This window comes from Camelus bactrianus, chromosome 2 (genome assembly GCF_048773025.1).
Source record: "Camelus bactrianus isolate YW-2024 breed Bactrian camel chromosome 2, ASM4877302v1, whole genome shotgun sequence".
NCBI lineage: Eukaryota > Metazoa > Chordata > Mammalia > Artiodactyla > Camelidae > Camelus > Camelus bactrianus.
In genome coordinates, this window is record NC_133540.1 from 95,701,216 (window position 1) to 95,721,734 (window position 20,519).

General features: G+C 34.4%; 1 protein-coding gene across 1 annotated transcript in view; it reads right to left on the bottom strand.

Annotated features, from left to right (window-relative positions):
• HSD17B11 (hydroxysteroid 17-beta dehydrogenase 11) overlaps positions 1-20,519 on the bottom strand; it is a 33,942-nt gene that overhangs the window by 11,519 nt on the left and 1,904 nt on the right. Inside the window, exons 2-5 of the mRNA XM_010966193.3 lie at positions 15,956-16,063; positions 11,742-11,873; positions 9,626-9,732; positions 6,465-6,602 (exon numbers count right to left, since the gene is read on the bottom strand). Coding sequence (XP_010964495.2) covers positions 6,465-6,602; positions 9,626-9,732; positions 11,742-11,873; positions 15,956-16,063 — 485 coding nt within the window. The remainder of the gene's footprint in view (positions 1-6,464; positions 6,603-9,625; positions 9,733-11,741; positions 11,874-15,955; positions 16,064-20,519) is intronic.

The following is a 20,519-nucleotide window of genomic DNA, read 5'->3' on the forward strand; positions in this document are numbered from 1 at the left end:
TATCATAATCAGGATGGCCACAGTCAAGGATAAAGAAATGATCCTAAAGGCAGCAAGAGAAAAACAAAGAGTGAGTTACAAGGGAACCCCCATAAGGCTCTCAGCAGATTTCTCTACACAAACACTACAGGTCAGAAGGGAGTGGCAAGATATATTCAAAGTCCTGAATGAAAAAAAGATGCGGCCTAGGATACTCTATCCAGCAAGGCTATTCTTTAGAATAGAAGGAGAGAGAAAGAATTTCACAGACAAGCAAATCTAAAAGAGTTTAGCAACACTAAAATCATGCTAAAAGAAATATTGAAAGGTCTACTCTAAATAGAAAAGAAGCAGGATGCTACAAAAATGAGAAACTCATAACTGGAAACTCATAAATGGAAACTCATAACTCATAACTATTATGAATTACAAATAGAATAAACACAAAATTGTAAAAGAAAACATCTAAATCATTAAGAGTGGGAGAGGGAAGCAAGAAAATACAGATTATTTTTTTTCTTTTCAAAAATTTTTTGTTCTTGGTAGGATGGGTTTGAGTTTATACTACTATCTGTTTAATACAAACAGTTATAGTAATGGGTTAACAGACTTATAAAAAAGGGTTACCACAAGCCAAAAACTTATAAGTGAGTCACAAAAACTAAAGAAAATCCAAGATAATACAAAGGAAAATTACCAAATCACAAAAGGAAGAAGAAAGAAACAAAGAGGAAATACCAAATCAATTGCAAAAATAAGTTCAAAATGGCAATAAACACACATCTATCATTAATTACTGTAAATGTTAATGGACTAAATGCTCCAATCAAAAGACATAGAGTGGCAGACTGGATAATAAAGCAAGAATCTTCAATATGCTGCATACAAGAGACCCACTTTAGGGAGAAGGACACATATACATTGAGAGTGAAAGGATGGAAAAGGATATTCCATGAAAATGGAAAAGCCAAAAAAAGCAGGTGTAGCAGTACTGATTTCAGACAAAATAGACTTTAAAACAAAGGCCATAAAGAAAGATAAAGAAGGACATTTTATAATGATTAAAGGAGTAATACAAGATGAGGATATTACACTCATTAATATATATGCACCCAATATAGGAGCACCTAAGTACATAAAACAATTACTAACAAAGATAAAGGGGGATATTGATGGGAATACAATAATTGTCAGAGACTTTAACACCACATTAACATCACTAGACATATCTTACAGACAGAAAATAAATAAGACAACAGAGAAATTAAATAATACAATAGAAAAATTAGATTTGATGGATATTTTCAGAGCATTACACCCCCCCAAAATAGGATATACATTCTTTTCAAGTGCACATGGAACATTTTCTAGGGTTGATCATGTACTTGGGCACAAAAGAAGCCTCAACAATTTTAAGAAGATAGAAATTATCTCAAGCATCTTTACTGACCACAATGCCATGAAACTAGAAATCAACTACAGAGAAACAAAGGAGAAAAAAAGGAAAGCATGGAGATTAAACAACATGCTATTAAAAAACCAATGGGTCAATGATGAAATCAAAGTTGAAATGAAAAAATATCTTGAGACAAATGAAAATGAAAACACAATCACACAAAATTTATGGGATGCAGCAAAGGCAATGCCAAGAGGGAAGTTTATAGCAATACAGGCATTCCTCAAAAAAGAACAATCTCAAATACACAATCTAAACCACTAGCTAAAAGAATTAGAAAAAGAAGAGCAAAAACCCCCAAAAGTCAGCAGAAGGAAGGAAATAATAAAGATCAGGGAGGAAATAAATAAAATAGAGATGAAAAAAAAAAATAGAAAAAATCAATCATACCAAAAGATGGATTTTTGAAAGAGTAAATAAAATCCACAAACCACTGGCCAAACTCACAAAGAAGAAAAAAGAGAGAGCACAAATAAGCAAAATAAGGAAGGAAAATGAAGAAATTACAACAAATAGCATAGAAATACAGAATATCATATGAGAATATTATGAAAAACTATATGGAACCAAAATGGATAACCTAGAGGAGATGGACAAGTTTCTGGAAACATAGTGTCCACCAAGACTGAATCAAGAAGAAACTGACCACTTGAACAAACAGATCACTAGAAATGAAATCGAATTAGCAATAAAAATCCTCCCTATAAATAAAAGTCCAGGACCAGATGGCTTCACCAGGGAATTCTACCAAACATGCAAAAACTCATACCAGTCCTTCTCAAACTCTTCCAGAAGACTGAAAAGGAGGGAATACTCCCAAACTCATTCTATGAAGCCATCATCACCCTGATACCAAAATCAGGCAAAGACACCACCAAAAAAGAGAATTACAGACCAATATCATGGATGAACATAGATGCAAAAATCCTTACCAAAATATTAGCAAATAAAATCCAACAGCACATAAAAAAGATTATACATCATGATCAAGTGGGGCTCACCCCAGGGACACAAGGGTGGTTCAACATATGCAAATTAATCAATGTAATATATCACATCAACAAGAGAAAGGACAAAAACCATATGATCATCTCAATAGATGCTGGAAAAGCATTTGATAAAATTCAACACCCATTTATGATAAAAACTCTCACCAAAGTGGGTATAGAGGGAACATATCTCAACATAATAAAAGCTATATATGACAAACCTACAGCCAGCATTGTACTTAATGGTGAAAAACTCAAAAGCTTCCCACTAAAATCTGGGACAAGACAAGGATGCCCACTATCACCACTCCTATTCATCATAGTCTTTAAAGTCCTAGGCCACAGCAATCAGGCAAGAGAGAGAAATAAAAGGGATCCAAATTGGAAAACAAGAGGTAAACGTGTCACTATATGCAGATGACATGATACTATATATAGAAAACCCTAAAAGGTCCACACAAAAACTACTAGAAATAATCAAAGAATTCAGCAAAGTAGCAGGTTACAAGATTAACATTCAAAAATCAGTTGCATTTCTTTACACTAATGATGAATCAACAGAAAAAGAAAGTAAAGGAACAGTCCCCTTTAAAATAGCACCCAAAGTAATAAAATACCTAGGAACAAATTTAACCAAGGAGGTGAAAGACTTATACATGGAAAACTATAAAATACTGATTAAGGAAATTAAAAAAGACTTAAAAAAAATGGAAAGATATCCCATGCTCTTGGATTGGAAGAATCAACATTGTTAAAATGGTCATACTGCCCAAGCTAATCTATAGATTTAATGCAATCCCTATCAAATTACCCAGGACATATTTCACAGAACTAGAACAAATCATAATAAAATTTATATGGAATCACAAAAGACCTAGAATTGCCAAAGCATTACTGAAGAAAAAGAAAGAGGCTGGAGGAATAACTCTCCCAGACTTCAGACAATACTATAAAGCTATAGTATCAAAAAAGCATGGTATTGGTACAAAAACAGACATATGGACCAATGGAACAGAATAGAGAGCCCAGGAATGAACCCACAAACTTTTAGTCAATTAATCTTTGACAAAGGAGGCAAGAATATACAATGGAATAAAGACAGTCTCTTTTCAGCAAATGGTGTTGGGAAAACTGGACAGCAGCATGTAAATCAATGAAGCTAGAACACTCTCTTACACCATACATAAAAATGAACTCAAAATGGATCAAAGACTTAAACATAAGACAAGATACAATAAACCTCCTAGAAGAAAATATAGGCAAAACATTATCTGACATACATCTCAAAGATGTTCTCCTAGAACAGTCTACTCAAGCAATAGAAATAAAAGCAAGAATAAACAAATGGGACCTAATTAAAGTCACAAGCTTCTGTACAGCAAAGGAAACCATCAGTAAAACAAAACGACAACCTATGGAATGGGAGAAAATTTTTGCAAATGAAACCGACAAAGGCTTGATCTCAGAATATATAAGCAGCTCATACGACTTAATAAGAAGCAAACGAACAACCCAATCCAAAAATGGGCAGAAGACCTAAACAAGCAATTCTCCAAGGAAGACATACAAATGATCAATAGGCACATGAAAAAATGCTCAATATCACTAATTATCAGAGAAATGCAAATCAAAACTACAATGAGGTATCACCTCACACCAGTCAGAATGGCCGTCATTCAAAAATCCATAAATGACAAATGCTGGAGAGGCTGTGGAGAAAGGGGAACCCTCCTACACTGCTGGTGGGAATGCAGTTTGGTGCAGCCACTGTGGAAAACAGTATGCAGATTTCTCAAAAGACTAGGAATAGACTTACCATATGACCCAGTTATCCCGCTCCTGGGCATATATCCAGAAGGAACCCTACTTCAAAAAGACACCTGCCCCCCAGTGTTCATAGCAGCACTATTCACAATAGCCAAGACATGGAAACAGCCTAAATGTCCATCAACAGAAGACTGGATAAAGAGGTGGTGGTATATTTATACAATGAAATACTACTCAGCCATAAAAACCAACAACATAACGCCATATGCAGCAACATGGATGTCCCTGGAGAATGTCATTCTAAGTGAAGTCAGCCAGAAAGAGAAAGAAAAATACCATATGAGATCGCTCATATGTGTAATTAAAAAAAAAAAACACAAATACAAAAGAGAAACAGACTCACAAACATAGAATACAAACTTGTGGTTGCCAGGGGGGAGGTGGGTGGGAAGGGACAGACTAGGATTTGAAATTTGTAGATATTGACAGGCATACGTAGAATAGATAAACAAGATTATACTGTATAGCACAGGGAAATATATACAAGATCTTGTGGTAGCACACAGCGAAAAAAAATGTGACAATGAATATATGTATGTTCATGTATAACTGAACAACTGTGCTCTACACTGGAATTTGACACAAAATTGTAAAATGACTAACTCAGTAAAAAAATGTTTAAAAATAAATAATAATAATAAAAAGAAAATTACAGATTTTATTTTGTCCAAAACATTAACTGGAGTAAGAGTTTTCTGTTCTAACTAGAACTAAGTTTCCAGATTAAAACCAACTTCACCTTTGGCACCTACTCCAGTATTACCTTATCTTCAGAGAGGTTCACATGGCAGGACAAGCCCCAGACCCTTCCTTAGCCAGGTTATATTCCTGTGATTAGGCTACAATCAGGCCGTTTCTATTTACCCCCTTCCCCCACAGCAATCATCCCAGTAATTTTTAAAATTGTACTAGTAGAGCTTTGCCAGGAGAGGGCGCCCTGCCCCCATGAAGGTAAACTTTGTGTCACCTAGTCCTGGGGACAAGGGTAAAAAAATCAATAATAATTAAAAATATATATACTGTCTGTTTTTAACTATTGAAAGACAGTCTGAGTGAAAAACTTGACTCAAATATATTAGTGTCTTATATTGGCAGATTTTATCCTTGGGGATTGTACTCACCTCTTCCTTTGACACTTTTCAGTTCTAGTCAACTGTTTCAAAAATTAATGAATTCTCATTGAGATATAATTGGCATATCATATTATATAAGTTTAAAGTATACAACCTGCTGATTTGATACATTTATACATTGCAGTATGATTGCCACCTTAGAGTCAGCTAATGCAGGTTACAGAATTATCATTTCTGTTTTGTGCTGGAAACAGTTAAAATTTAGCTTCTTAGCAATTTTGAAGTTTCTAATGCAGTACTGTTGTCTATAATCATAATTCTGAAGGAAGCAAGCAGTTTACTCACTGGGTCCAGAGTCCCATGTATATTATATGTCAGTTATATGAAACTTAGGCACTTAATCTGTACAAGAGATGTCTAAAGGAATATTCATCAAAATGGTAAGAGCAGTTTCCACTGAACAGACGATTTTAAGGAAATTTTAAAAGAAACTTTATTTGTATTTGTCTGTTGGAATCTTTTTTTAAGTATGCATCATGTTTACAAAGATGTTAAAGCTATTCCCTATGAGAGGAAACATTAAAAATTAACCTCAGAGCTAATCCTTTCTAATTTTATTTTTTAACTAAGGAAAGACTATATAGTCTGGTACATGTTTTGGAGGATAATCTTTAGATTACCAAAGGAGAGTGTTTTTAAGTTGTGGTCCTGGGTCACCTCTGTCAGAATTACCTATGATGCTTGTTAAACATACAGAATTCTAGGCTCCTTTCCCACCACTACTGCATCCCAACCAAACCGAATAAATACCGTTGCTAGGGGTGGGACGCCTACATGGTTCCCAAGCACTCCTGGTGAAATGTATGTATACTTAAGTCTGAGAACCACCATTTAAGGAGAGAAAAAGGGAAGGATTAGCAACTTCACCAGTGTCATTCGTATCTATATTTAGATATAGTCCCTCCTTCTCTCTTTGTTTCTACCTATTTTCCCACAATCTATATAGAAGCTGAAACTAAATGAGCTAAAGGCCTTGAATATCAGGTGTTTTAGGAATTAAAATATTTAGGAAAATCCACAGAATGGTTGACAAGCATAGCAATCACCAATCCTTTTGTCTCCATTTCTGTCTCAGCTTACCTGGTACTTGGGTTTTTGATGAAGCCAGTGTTTATGAAATTAGGGCAGAGACATGTTGTTTTGATTCCAGTTCTTTCTAAGGCAGCCAGTTCTTCAGTCAAAGCTTTATGAAATCCAACAGCAGCAAACTTGCTTGAACTGAAAATAAACAGAGTTCACAAAATAATTCAAGAAAGCTGCTGCATCTGTTTAATTCACATTTCTGTTTTCCTCAATTAAGTGCCAAGCAGCATGGCAAGATCTGAATCTCAGGACCTGGCCCAGACCTACTGAATCAGAATCTGCGTTCTAGATGATCCTCAGGTAAATTTATAGTAAACTCTAGTGAACTCTAAGAAGCACTAGCATAGAACATTATCGCAGCCCAGCATCATTTGTCAGAGTGAGAACTGAGTAGGTTTAAATGTTTGGTTAGGAAAATTGATAGGGTATTTTTGTTGTTATTGTTTCCATAAAATTTAATGTTGCTATAGGCTGCTCATTATTTACTATAATATGTTCACGGAATTCATTAGGAAACTCTCCTAGATAAGTCCTGTTCTTCCTTTAAGTCTCAGCTTGACTTCCTGAGAGAGGCCTTTCCTGACCAGTAGTCTAAATTATGCAGCCAGCTTCAGTTTTCCATGATAGCACATCTTGGGTTTGTAATTAAATATTCATTCGGGTGAATTTTTATTTAATGTCTGTCCCCTACCTTTAGTATAACAATCTCCATATAGATTTTGGTTCTCAATGAATCCCCAGGGCCTGGCACAGTGCTTGGCCTACAATAGGTGCTCAAAAAATACGTGTCAAATGAATGAATCAAAATGCAAAGAAATTCTTATTGTCGCAGAGCCTTCATTTGGAAAAAGAAGTGAAATTAATCATATTCTAAGTAGACATTACTTTTCCAGCTGAGTTTTTAAAGAAAACAGCATTATTGAGATATTAATTCATATACCATATAATTCACCCATTTAGGTGTACAACTCAATGGTTCTTGTAATATTACATTATTAATTTTTAAATTATGCAAAAATATTTATAATAAAAAATTTGCCATTTTAACCATTTTAAGCGTATAATTCAGTGGCATTAATTACCAGATAGATTGTTTTTCTATAAATCTGTACAGATTTGCAATTATACAAAGTAGCTGTAAAATCTTGCCAATTAAACTGTGCTTTGGAAAACAGAAAGCTGTGGAATGTTCTCTCTCACCTTTTTTTTTTTAAAGCTTAGATATATATTGAAGGCTTATGAGAAAGATTGCTAGATTCAATTACATAAAATGTAAATCTTCTGTACATTGAAAAACAACACAAACAAAAATAATCATATCTAAAATTGATCACTATATGCCAAACACTGTCCTCAGTTATCAGATGCATTATTTAATTTAATTCTCACAACAACTCTGTGAAATAGATACTATCATGATCTCCATTACTGAAAAGGAAACTTAGGCAGAGCAGGGTTATAGGACTTGCCCAAAGACACAAAAGAAAGTGGAATCAGGCTTTAAATGTGGGCAACAAACCAGACCTTTATATGATATACTCTAAACTTTATTAGCTCCCAACCAAGTTAAGAGGCAAATGACAAATGAGTAAAGCACTTGTAGTGTATAAGACAAAGATAAGAGTGAATACATGACAACTCTTATAAATGAATAAGACAATAATCTAGTGGATAAATACCTAGGGACATTAGCAGAAAATTCACAAAATAAAAATACCAATAGATATATGCACATAAAAGGTTTTATTTATTTCAGGAGTAATTAATATAAATACAAATTTTAAAAAGATAAATTTTTTGCCTAGCAGTAATGGTAAGGATATGAGGAAATTTTTTATTTGTATGAGTTGATTTTCAATGTACAGAATATTTTCATTTTATATAACTGAATTGGCAATCTTATTAAGCCATCAAAATACATCTAAGCTTAAAAAAAAGTGACAGAACTTTCCACAGAACTTCCTATTTTCCAAAGGACAAGTAAATTGGCAGCATTTTCTGGAAGGTAATTTGGCAAAAAGCAAAAAATTCATTAAAAATATGCCATGCTTTTAGATTCGGTAATTTCTCTTTTAAGTATTTACGTCAAGGAAATAATCAATCACATTTCTAAAGATTTATACTCAGGGATAGACCCTGGAGTATACAGCTCATGAAGGCAGGAAAATTGGAAACAATTTTAAGTGTCTGAAGGGGACAGCTGCTGTTTTTGCCCTACAGCATTCATACTCCCTCATTCTGGTAACATCACTCGGATTTTGCTCAGTTATACCCCAGCTCCCCATCCCTATATGGTAGTTGGATCCAAGTTGGTCTCGTTAGAGTGAGCTCTAGAACTAGAACATTTGAAGGCATGGCTCTTCCCCCATCTGCTGGACCTGGAGTTGAAAGGATCTTGTTCCAGACAACTACTATGGCTAGAGCCCATCTTGCCAGCAGAGAAGAATCTGCCTAAGACTTTCTCTTTTGGTCTGTGGAAGTTTAAGTTTTGTGTTCCTTGCAACTAAAAGAGTCTTAACAAATAAATTATCTAACAATAATGCATAAATTGAATAAACAGTGGCAGATATATACAATGGCATACCATGCAGGAATTAAAAATGATGTTCACATACATATTTATTAACATGCAAAATGTTTATTTTAAATTAAAAAAAAGCATGATTATGTATGCATATTTTTCTCAATGCATGATTTTATAGCTGCTTTTAAAATGTCTTTAAAAACTGTAACAAATGCTTATCATAGTTATTTCATTGTTGGGATGTTTTTAATGTTTAGAATCCTAGATTATACTCTCTTTACATTGTTTTATTTCCACAAAATTACTTTATTAAAATTATTAATATTAACTTTTGTTCATGGTACAAAAATATTGTTCTTGTTTTATAATTCCTTGCTGTTAAAAGGGATGAGAAATGCTTTAAGCACTTGGCTTCTTATTGGATAATTTCCCTGTAGCCATCTCTAGAATTGTCAACCCAGGAGGAGATTAATGATTGATAGTGCTGTTGTACAAGAGATTTTGTGCAATTCTTTCTGCTTACTTCAGCATCTTCAAGTCTAATATTGTTAAAGAGTAGTCCTCATTAGACAGGATAAGAAATCACACACAAGTTAAGCATAGTAACCAATGAAGGAAACACATGTTCACATACCAATAAGCCAATAAAAAGGGGACCCCAGTATGCCCAGCTGCTGAAGCCACAGTGACAATATGGCCATGATTATTCTTCATCATCTCTGGAAGAAATGCCTTTGTAGTCTAGAAATAGTTATTATTAAAAGAGAAAAAATATTGTTACTTCTGATTTGCAAATCCATTGGTAATATTTCAAAACAAAGGTATATTTTGTTGACATTGTTCTTGGCATAAATGAAGAAACCTAGATTAATTGTGATATTGTTCTTGGCATAAATGAAAAAACCTAGATTAATTGCCAAATGTAGCAACACAAGACAAATGCATAGGATGCTCAGATTAGAAAAACTAAGTGAAACAATGAACCCCAAAAACTTTGAGAATCCATCTCATTTAAACTGTTAACTTATGTCCCCAGTTCTCCCACTTTTTGTTACTGATGACTTCTACCATTTCATATACTGAATAGGGATAATATCTAGAGTTGTCAAAAAATTTTACATTCAATGTGAAATTATTAGAAAAGAGTTTAGTTATATCATCAAAATACTGAGTGATAACAATCTTCCAGTAGTTACTGAATGAGTCATACAATAAATATTTATTGAGCACCTACTCTATGCTGGGGATTCAGAAAAAAAAAAAACCCTATGTTTTAAGAGAGGCAGAAAGAGGCACACTTATAAGTCATAAAAATATAAAAATGCTGTTAATAACTTGGGAATATTAACATAAAATAATACTGCATTCCCACCAACTCCAATATTCCTTTTTTTTAAATTGAGGTATAGTTGATTTACAATATTATGTTAGTTTCAAGTGTACAGCAAGGTAATTCAGTTTTATATATGTATATATATAAAAGTATATATATACATATATATACACACATACACATATTTTCAGATTATTTTCTACTATAGATTATTACAATGTATTGAATATAATTCCCGGTGCTATATGGTAAATCCTTGTTGCTTATCTATTTCATATACAGTAGTTTGTATGTTAATCCTATATTCCTAATTTGTCACTCCTACCCCTCTTTGTTTTCTATGTCTGTGAGTCTGTTTCTGTTTTGTATTTGTATTATTTTTTAGATTCCACATATAAGTGATATCATATATTTGCCTTTCTTTGTCTGACTTACTTCACTAAGTAATATACTCTCTGTCCATTCATGTTGCTGCAAATAGCAATATTTCATTCTTTTTCATGGCTGATTAATATTTTATCAGACATATGACATATATATATAATATATATATATTATATATATATATATATTATATATATATATTTATATGTACACACACACATACCATATCTTCTTAAGCCAGTCATCTGTTGATGGACACTTGGGTTGTTACCATGTCTTGGCTATTGTAATAGTGCTGCTATGAACAACTGGGTGCATATATCTTTTCAAATTAAAGTTTTCATTTTTTCCAGATACATACTCAGTAGTGGGACTCCTGGGTCCTATGGTAGTTCTATTTTTAGTTTTTTAAGGAACTTCTATACCGTTTCCAATAGTGGTTGCACCAGTTTACATTCTGAGGTCACGCATCCCAAACTTTTATTCAAGAAAACTTTGAGGTACTCTTATGAACTGGCTATTTGGCCAATATTTAGACTCTCTTTTTCTCATTCTCCCTCTCTTTATATATTATTTAAGACCATGAATGGTGAGTTGTAATAAAGTTTGCAATTTGGGGACCAGGAAATAACATGAGGCCTGAGTCTCATGAGAATCTGAGAGAATCTGGGTTCACTTTTTATAGAATCACAGAAGATGACTCAGATGATCTCTAATCCCTTCTTTCATCTCGAAACAGGATCACACAGAAGTGTGAGATCTAGCTTAGAATTAAAACATATATATAACACCTAAAGTCTATTCTTATTATTATTAATTAATATTATTAGTATTTTTTGAGGGAGGAGAAGAATGATTGACAGGATTTGGGCATAATATGAAAAACAATTTCTTTGTACAATGTTATCCCGGGTACCTGGAGAAAACTTTAGTATTGATTTGATACATCCTAATGTCTGCTTAAAGCTCCACTTTAAACTTAATCTTTGGGTTATACAAAACGGAATAGTTTTGTAAAAGAAATCATACTTACCCAGAAATGTGCAAGTACATTAACTTCAAAAGTCTTTTCAATCTGAGGGTCTTGTGTAGCAAACAAATCTGATGTGTAGACTACACCAGCATTATTTACTAAAATACTAACATCTCCAATTTCAGCCTTCACCTTTAAAAATAAAATGAGAAAAATATTTTCAGCATTAAGAGGTCTAAAAGTAGGTTTGCATGCAGTGACTATTAAGGAAGTATGATTTTTCTATTAGATATGGAAAAAAAGTAGTTTTGTAATCTATGTGCCAAATGGAAAAAAATTTTTAATTTTAAGAAAATTTCAAAGTAGCCCTGCCTGTAGTTCTACTGGCAGAAATTTTATTTTGCAATTTAGTATCTAGGCTTTGCTCTCTCTAATGATTAGAGCCCAAGAGGCATTTGTCTAACAAAAACATAGCCAGTGACAGATAAGCAGCATTTATTTTTTAAATACTACTTCAAAAGGTAAGCAAAGAAAAAAAAGTTAAATTAATAAGCAAATGCAGGGACTGTTATATGGGAACCATGTAAAACCGATTATACTATTAAGCTTCCACTTCTTTATTTCTTTATTTTTGTGTTCACTTCATCTATTGCTCACCAACCTTTCTTCACCAGATGACAAACAGGCTTAGGGGCTAGCAATACAAGGGTATCTTCTTCCATATTTTTATAGCTCTTTGCATAACTAAGCTTCCTGGTGGAAGGACCCTAGAGTTACAGTGCATTTTGTTACATATTGTGTTCCAAATAAAAGCTAGCTCCTATTAACAGAGTTATCATTATTTAGATAGTGCTGTGGTGTGTTGGGGGACTGAGGGGGAGGTGGTATATAGCCCGTTAAAGCCTTTCACGATGCTATGCATTTTACATGATTTCATGATTTATCTCACTTAATTCTCACTATTCAATGAGGTATTAATTCTTATATGCTCATTTTAAAGGTCTGAAACATGAGACATAAAAGGACTGTTTCTTGCCCAAGGTTATATGGGTATAAAAGGTCACATGGAGCTAGGACTCTCCCAGATCCTCTGACCTCAGGGCAAGACAAGCCATCTCAGACAGAAAGGAAGCCTGGGCGAAGGCCCATCAACACCTCAGGAGGCCATCAGCGTGTCACTGCTGAAGGCTTGTCAGCCAGAATTGAATTTCATCAGGTTATTCTTAAATTACTAAAGAACCAAGATGAATTATTTGGCCCTGGATGAACAGAACACTGTTTGTACCTATATCCACATCTCCAGCACATTATGAAAACTGTTGTTCAGAATAATGCCCCTAAGTTATTGAGAAAAACAGGACATTTCACGTGGTTGAATTGATGAAGCTGCCATAATGACTCCAAATTAATGTGACTCAGAAGATAAATTACTGTTTTATATTGCCAAAGGAACTTGAGCATCCTTGAGCTCTCCATCATGACCTATTGTCTCCCAGGGTTTGCACATTTCTTAGTAATGAAAGCAAGCTGAGAGTTTAATTGGCATAAAATTGTCCTGATGCCAAAATAGCTACATCAAAATAGCTGATGATCACGTGTCCCTTGTGTATACTCTGTTTAAGCATATAGTTTATCTTAGGATGATTTCAGCAAAAAAAACACTGTAGTTAAAACACATGGGATAGGTTCAAATAATAAAACTATCTTTCCAGGAAAAGCCTATTCCCAGATGAGTCTGGAAACAAATGTTTTCTATTTAGGTAACTAAAGATGTTGGGTTAGTAAATCCTTTTAACAAAGACCAATTACAAAATTATATAGATAATATTGGTGATTCTACTTTACTACTAGTAACTAATTGTTTTTTTTTATAAAATAGATGAACAACAAGGTCCCAATGTAGAGCACAGGGAACCACACTCAATACCCTGTAATGGCCTGTAATAAAAATATATGAAAAGGAATATATATATAGAAAAATTAATAAATTAATTTTTAAAAAATCATGCTAAAAGGACTTTTGAAAGAAAACTGATAACCAGTTGTTTGATGACACACAGACAAAAATAACACATATGTATTGTTTGTCATGACATGGCTCCATTCAAGGTACTACATAAAGAAGCATTTCATGAAATCAAGTGTTTCTAAAGCCTAAATTGCCTGAGAAATTAACTCACATCAGGTAATCTGCATATAGATAGTCATGGCCACTAGGTATTATGGTAGTTGACTTTCAATTATGTTTACAAAAATTGAACTATTTTTTCATCTCAGAGAGCAATAATTTTTCCTTATTTCTTAGGGTCAAAGAATTTGTGAATATATTCATCATCAATTACAATCACTTAAAAATATATAGGCCCTTCAATCAATTAAAATTGGTACTATGGTCTTAAACTCATTTTTATTTTAAGATGAAGTAGATTTGGCTACAAATGTTACCTGATAATTTGTTACTTCCAAATAAAACTAGCTTGAAAATATATTACAGGCATTTCAGCACTGCCATTGAGGTATATGTTGAGATATTAATGCCTCTTCATAAATATTTTTGTGCTTAAATATTATAAAAGGTTGTGGTTAAGCTACTGTAGGCGTAAATCACTGACCATTTATTTATCCAGTTTTCTTTTCTCAAATGAGTAATGACCCTGCACATGGGCATCTTTTACAACTCTTACATTAAGCTCTTCCATGAGTTGGATGCAATAAATTTGTTCAAAACTCATCCAAGGTATTACTATCCTCATAAAAACATTTCTTTACGAGTCCCAAATTATAGGTGCCCTTCTCTACCCCTACTCTGAAGCTGCCTGATGTCTTAAGTCTTAAATGTGTACAGAAATTCAGTGCCAAAATAAATTAATTTACAGTCAAATAACAAGTCAGTGAGCAACATGGCAAAGTTAGACAAAAGTTGCTTTGCAATAGACATAGCCTCTTCCAATGCTGCAAAATTGCATATATATATATAAAATACGTACACATATATATAAAATACAAAAATTGAATTTAGCATAAATTAGTTTATACATTTAACATATGTTCTTGGGTACAGAGATCACAGGGATAGAAAATACAGACCCACATAAAATGTTATCTTCCCATTGTGTGTGTGTGTGTGTGTGTGTGTGTGTGTGTGAGAATAACTAATTCCTACAGAGGGGCTACTAAGTGCCAGATACTGTTCTAAGAACTTTATGTTATTAATTCACTTAATCCTCATAACAATCCTATGAAGTAGGTACTGCTGTGATCCCCACTTTATAATTGAGAAAAGTTAGGCATAGGGAGGGTAAGTAAGTTACCCAAGGTGACATAGGTACTACCAACTAGAACAGCTCTCATCTCTGTGAAGGAGAATCATTATTGATGTAAGTAAAATAGTTATTGTTAAATGTAGATATTTCTCGCCTAAAGGACTTGCTCTTACTGTACCCTTTCCAGGAAAGCCATTACCCACCACTGGCCTGGGTAATTTCTACTTACTCTTTTGACTTAGCTCAGGCTTCGCTGATAATAAAGAGGCATCAGTTTGAAAAAAAAATTACAATGTAAAAATAGAAGTTAAAAATGCCCCCAAATCTAAAATTCTCAAACAATGAGGTTCTCAAGTCTGGTTGAACTGGAATCTTTATAATGTACTGAATCAGAATATCCAGGGGTGATGTCCAGGAATGTGAATTTTAAAAGAATTTGCCCAGGCCCTAATGACCTTTCTACTGTTACAGTATTTAGTTTACAAGGATGAGTATGAATACATTTAGGGTGAAACCCCATTACCTGAAGCACATCTCAGTTGTATACAGAAGATGCAAATAATGCTTTCTAGAAATAGATCTATATATGATCAAACCCTGATAAATAGGTTTATCCTAAGCACCTAACCCAGTTCTTTGCTGGGCTTCAGAAGACCCTGTCAGTGATTCTGTAGGTCATCCAAGGATTCACCTGCATCAGAATTAGATGGGCGAGTTGTGGGTGCATAGGGTACTAAACATGCAGATTCCTGAGTCCGGCCCTCGATCTACTGAAAGAAAACTTCTAGGGTGCCTATTTTTTTTTAAACAAGTTCCCTGGAAGATTCCAGAACACACTAAAGTCTGGGAACCTCAGTTCTAGGTTCTAGTTCTGGGTCTGCCACTAGCTAGCTGCACAACCTTGGGTGAACCACAAACCTACTGTTACTTTGTTTACATAATAATGGGGTCATGGCCAAAATCCCTCCCATCTCTGACATGATACGATTTGAACCAAATATAAAATTTCACCTTCTTTGCAGAGCTGTAAATTTCTTCTCGGTTACTGCAGTCGACCGCAGAGGAATGAACCTTTGCACCTAGTCTCTTGCATTCAGCAGCTGTTTCCTCAAGTCCATGCTAGAAAAAGCAACAAAGGGTAAGGAAAACAAAATGAATGACATGAGCATATTATATCAATAGCCAAAAACATTTATGGGTAGTCAGATTCTTTGGATTAGGATTGGACAAGAATTTAACTGACACATATTTTTGACAGGGACATAGGTAAACTTTACTCTCAATACTTTGACTAGCTTCTCTTACTTGGAACTGAATTTAAAGCAAGCTTTTTTAAAGAAGACAAAAATCTTCAAATACTGGGTTTGTATTCATGAATTTTACATACTCTATGAATCTATGTATGTGTATGTATTGTTCCATATCAGGCTTTTAAAAAATGATATTAAGCTTTTTTTCTATGTCATTAAAAACTATTCATGGGTATCAATTTTCTGGCTGCAAAATATATAAATAAATAGTTAACCACAGTTCATTCATTCATTAACTCATTTCTCCAACATTTTAATGTGTCGGTCATAGTCACAGTGCTTAGAAGAAACTTGTGGACACAAATTTGAATGAGAAAGAGTCCTGACATCAGCAAGCTCACAGTGTCGTACAAAGAAACACAAATTACATATAACATTTAGGTAGGACCATATGAAATTGTCACTGCTTTGGAATAAAGAGCTGAAAACTGGCCGTTTCATATGATTCAAAACAATATATTGTGGTAAGTATAATAATAGTACTAGACAGAGAGCGTTACAGGACCATGGAGGAGGGGCGTGCAATACATTTCTAGAAGAAGCCCCTGAGCTGGGCTTCAAGAGTGAGGAGAACTGCCAGGTAAATCAGGGGAAAGGGCATGCCAGGCAGTGTAAACAAAGGGAGGAACAGGAGAAAAGTTTTGTGGGAAAGCACTGGCTGACTGATGTTGCTGAGTCACAAAGTCCAAGGCCAACAGGTGTCCAGATTAAAGGGATCATACATCATACTGTTTTATCCAAAAGTTAGTGTAGAGGCACTGAGTAAATAAGTGGGTCAGATTTGTGTATTGTATTGACTATTCTTTCTAACATATGGAGGACAGATTTTAGAGGTCAATATTGCAGGAAGAGAGAAAAATTTGCAGCCAGTTACAATGATCAGCAAGAGATGATACAAGCTTGAATTATGGCACCAGCAGAAAGAATGAAGTGAAGAGAATAATCTTTAAAATAAATCTTCAGGAGGCAAAATCATCAGGATTTGGTGATTGGATGAGGAAGGTGGGAAGGAACCAAGGTTGATGTCCTTGTTTTTCCGTTTTGGTAATTGTCAGCACGTCAGCTGGAGATCACAAGGAGAGAGCAGATTTGAGACAAGGAATGATGAACTCAACTGGGGGCATTACTTTAAAGTCACCTTAAGTTCAGGTTCAGACCATCGGGTTCTGTTTTTGTTTGTTTCCATTTTTGCTTGTTTGTTGGCTTGCTTTTGACCAATTTTGTAGCTCTTTTGTTTTAAAAAATGTCTCAAAAGATACCTTGGATTGAGGTTGTCTGTTAACTCTGTGTGTCAAGAAAGTACTGTCAGCTAATGCATGAGTGGACAGACTTACTAGACTGACTTGCAGTAAATGTAGTAAGAGAATTAACCACATTTTTCCACAGGGAGAATGGTAAAACAGAACACGAGTGTGCAAATTTGCTAGTAAACAGCAATTACTTTTGCAGCGAAACCAAATTTGGACAGCTGTGGAAAGAATTAGCAGTTTGTGTAGTAATTTATTGTGGCAGTAAAAGGAAACGGTGTTTTCCCTTTACGGAAATCTGCCACACAAACTGTAGTATACTCTGATGGGGAGCCGTTATTCCCCAAGGGACATCAAGACATCTCAGGTAGACCTTATGTTGCCCTTCAGAACCTAATCGGCAGCTTTTAACACTTTCATTTAAAAGTATATTTGGACCAACGATGTGAATGGAATGCATCTGAATAAAAATTATGATTAATCATTTTTTGAACTGCAGAGGTCCATAAAAAAATAATAAAAGTATATTTTATTAATGTGTTATATACATATGGTGGAACATTATTCAGCCTTCAAAAGAAATAAAATTCTGATGCATGCTACAACATGGTTGAACCTTGAGGATATTGAGCTAAATGAAATAAACCGGACACAAGAGGCCAAATATTGTATAACTCCAGTTGTATGAGATACCTAGACTAGTCAAATTCACAAAGACAGAAAGTTAGTATGGTGACTGCCAGGGGCTAGGGGAGAAAGAGGAGGGGAGAATTTGTTTAATGGGTACAGGGTTTCAATTTGGGATGATGAAAAAGTTCTGGAGATGGATAGATGCACACTGTATAACACTATAAATGTTCTTAGAGGCAGTGAACTTAAAAATGGTTAAAATGGAAAATTTTATATTTTATATATATTACCACAATAAAAAAAGTATAAAAGGCATATTGTATTGATTTTGGGGGTCTTACCTTTATGAAAATCAGTCCTTATTGGGAACAAATTTTATGATAAAAATCCATTTACCATCGATTTCATTTTCAGAGATTTGCTTATTACTGGTTGGCTTTCCCTAATTGTCAATGCGCAGAGCATGTAGAGGCAAAGATGTCCTTCCTTTACATTTGCAGCCTCACTTTTGCTGTATTTCCTTGGTTTTCCCAATTAGGGTCTTTCCACCCTGCTGAACTATGCAACAAATTTAAGCTCTATATTCCTCCAGGAAAATTTCTAGACAGTTTCCATAATCATTTGGTAAGAAAAAAAAAAAAAAAAGCAGACCCACAGGAGAGAATGAATTCCTCCCTAAACATTTTTTTCAGCACAGTGGAACTGCTCATCATTTTTCATGATCCCCCTTGGTAACTTTTTTTCTCATGTGTTGGATTCAGTTCTCAAATTTTAATCTTGGGCTCTTCTTTAGTCTTTACTTATCACTCTTTGTCCTCTATCCCCACAACTAAAACCTCTTGCCTATTACCTACATTACTAAACATAAGTGTTTTTCTGATTCCTTTTATTACTATTTTTGAAACCATCTTTAATTCACTTTTTCATTCAATAAGCAATCTTTGAGTTTATACTATATGCTTACCACTTACTGTAAATTTATCTTTCCAAACTTATCTAACCAGGTATGGGGGTGTGAATAGTCAAGAAATAGGGGATTATCTGCATAAAACAGAGTGATTAATTCATAGCATCAGTCTCAGCAGGAAAAAAAAGCTGAAGCTGCCCCGAACCACTGTCTAAATTCAAGTTCCTTTCTTGCAGACTTCATGATGAATATGAAGATGTCTGTCCCTGACATCCTGAGATCGATATATTAGGACACTGTTATCCTTGCTGCTTGTGTTAATCCTTGACATTGTCCCTGGGAACAATTTGTCTTTGTACCCTGGGTGAAAAGAATTTGATCTGGTCCTTCCCTGACCTTCCAACTTGATCCTACAACAGTCTTAAAAAACTCTCCTTCACTTTCTTACTCATTCTCCACAAATCCAGCCCCAAAGTTTAACCTCTCTAGGTTCTGCTGCCTGAACTGCTTGAAATTTCCACCCTACTCTCCTTCCCCAGTCAGGTTTAGTGGTGATCAAACTTTCATAATTTTAAAATCTGTAAATCCAAGAAAAGTAAAAGGGGGTGAATGTACTGAAATAGGACTGCCAATCTATCTTGTATTTAGTCAAATAAGGACATTAAGAACTAACACAGCAACTATCATTTACTATCACTGTAATTTCATTAAAAAAAAAAAAAAATATATATATATATATAAAGCCCACCAAAAAGTAGGAAGGGCATAATCTCAAAATAAAAGATTAATTATTTAATTTAAATGAATTTAACATAATAGACTCACAAAACTCATTATGCTATCCATAATTTCTCACCACTTCTGTTACCTGATCTGACAAGTCCAAGTCATCTCTTAACTGGATTATCACAATAGTCTCCTATCTGCTTTCTCTGCAACTCTTCAGCCACAGGAACCTCTCCAATGGAAACTGGCTCCAAACCCTCCACTGGCTCCCTCAGTAAAAGGCAAAGCACAAACATCCTACAGGAACCTGTATGATGATCTGGAGCTGCTGTTCCTTAAGTCTCTAGTCCAGAGCCATCCCACAGAAATATAATGTGAGCCATGTACTTAATTTTAATTTTTCTAGTAACCACATTTAAAAATTTTTAGTATATTATATTTAATATATCCAAAATATTATTATTTGAAATATTTATAATTATGAAATATTATCATATCAATATGTAATCCATATAAAAGTTATTAATAAGAGATTCTACACTCTTTTTTTCATACTAAGTCTTTGAAATCCTAGGAGTATTTATACCTATAGCAGATCTTAATTCAGCTGAGCCACATTTCAAATGCTCAACCACCACAAGTGGCTGGTGGCTACCCCCTACTATTGCACAAAGCGATAGCAGCACAGTTCTAGACCTTTTACGTCTCTCCATTCTGTGCCAGGCTTTACCTTTGCAGATCCCTCTCTGTAGAGG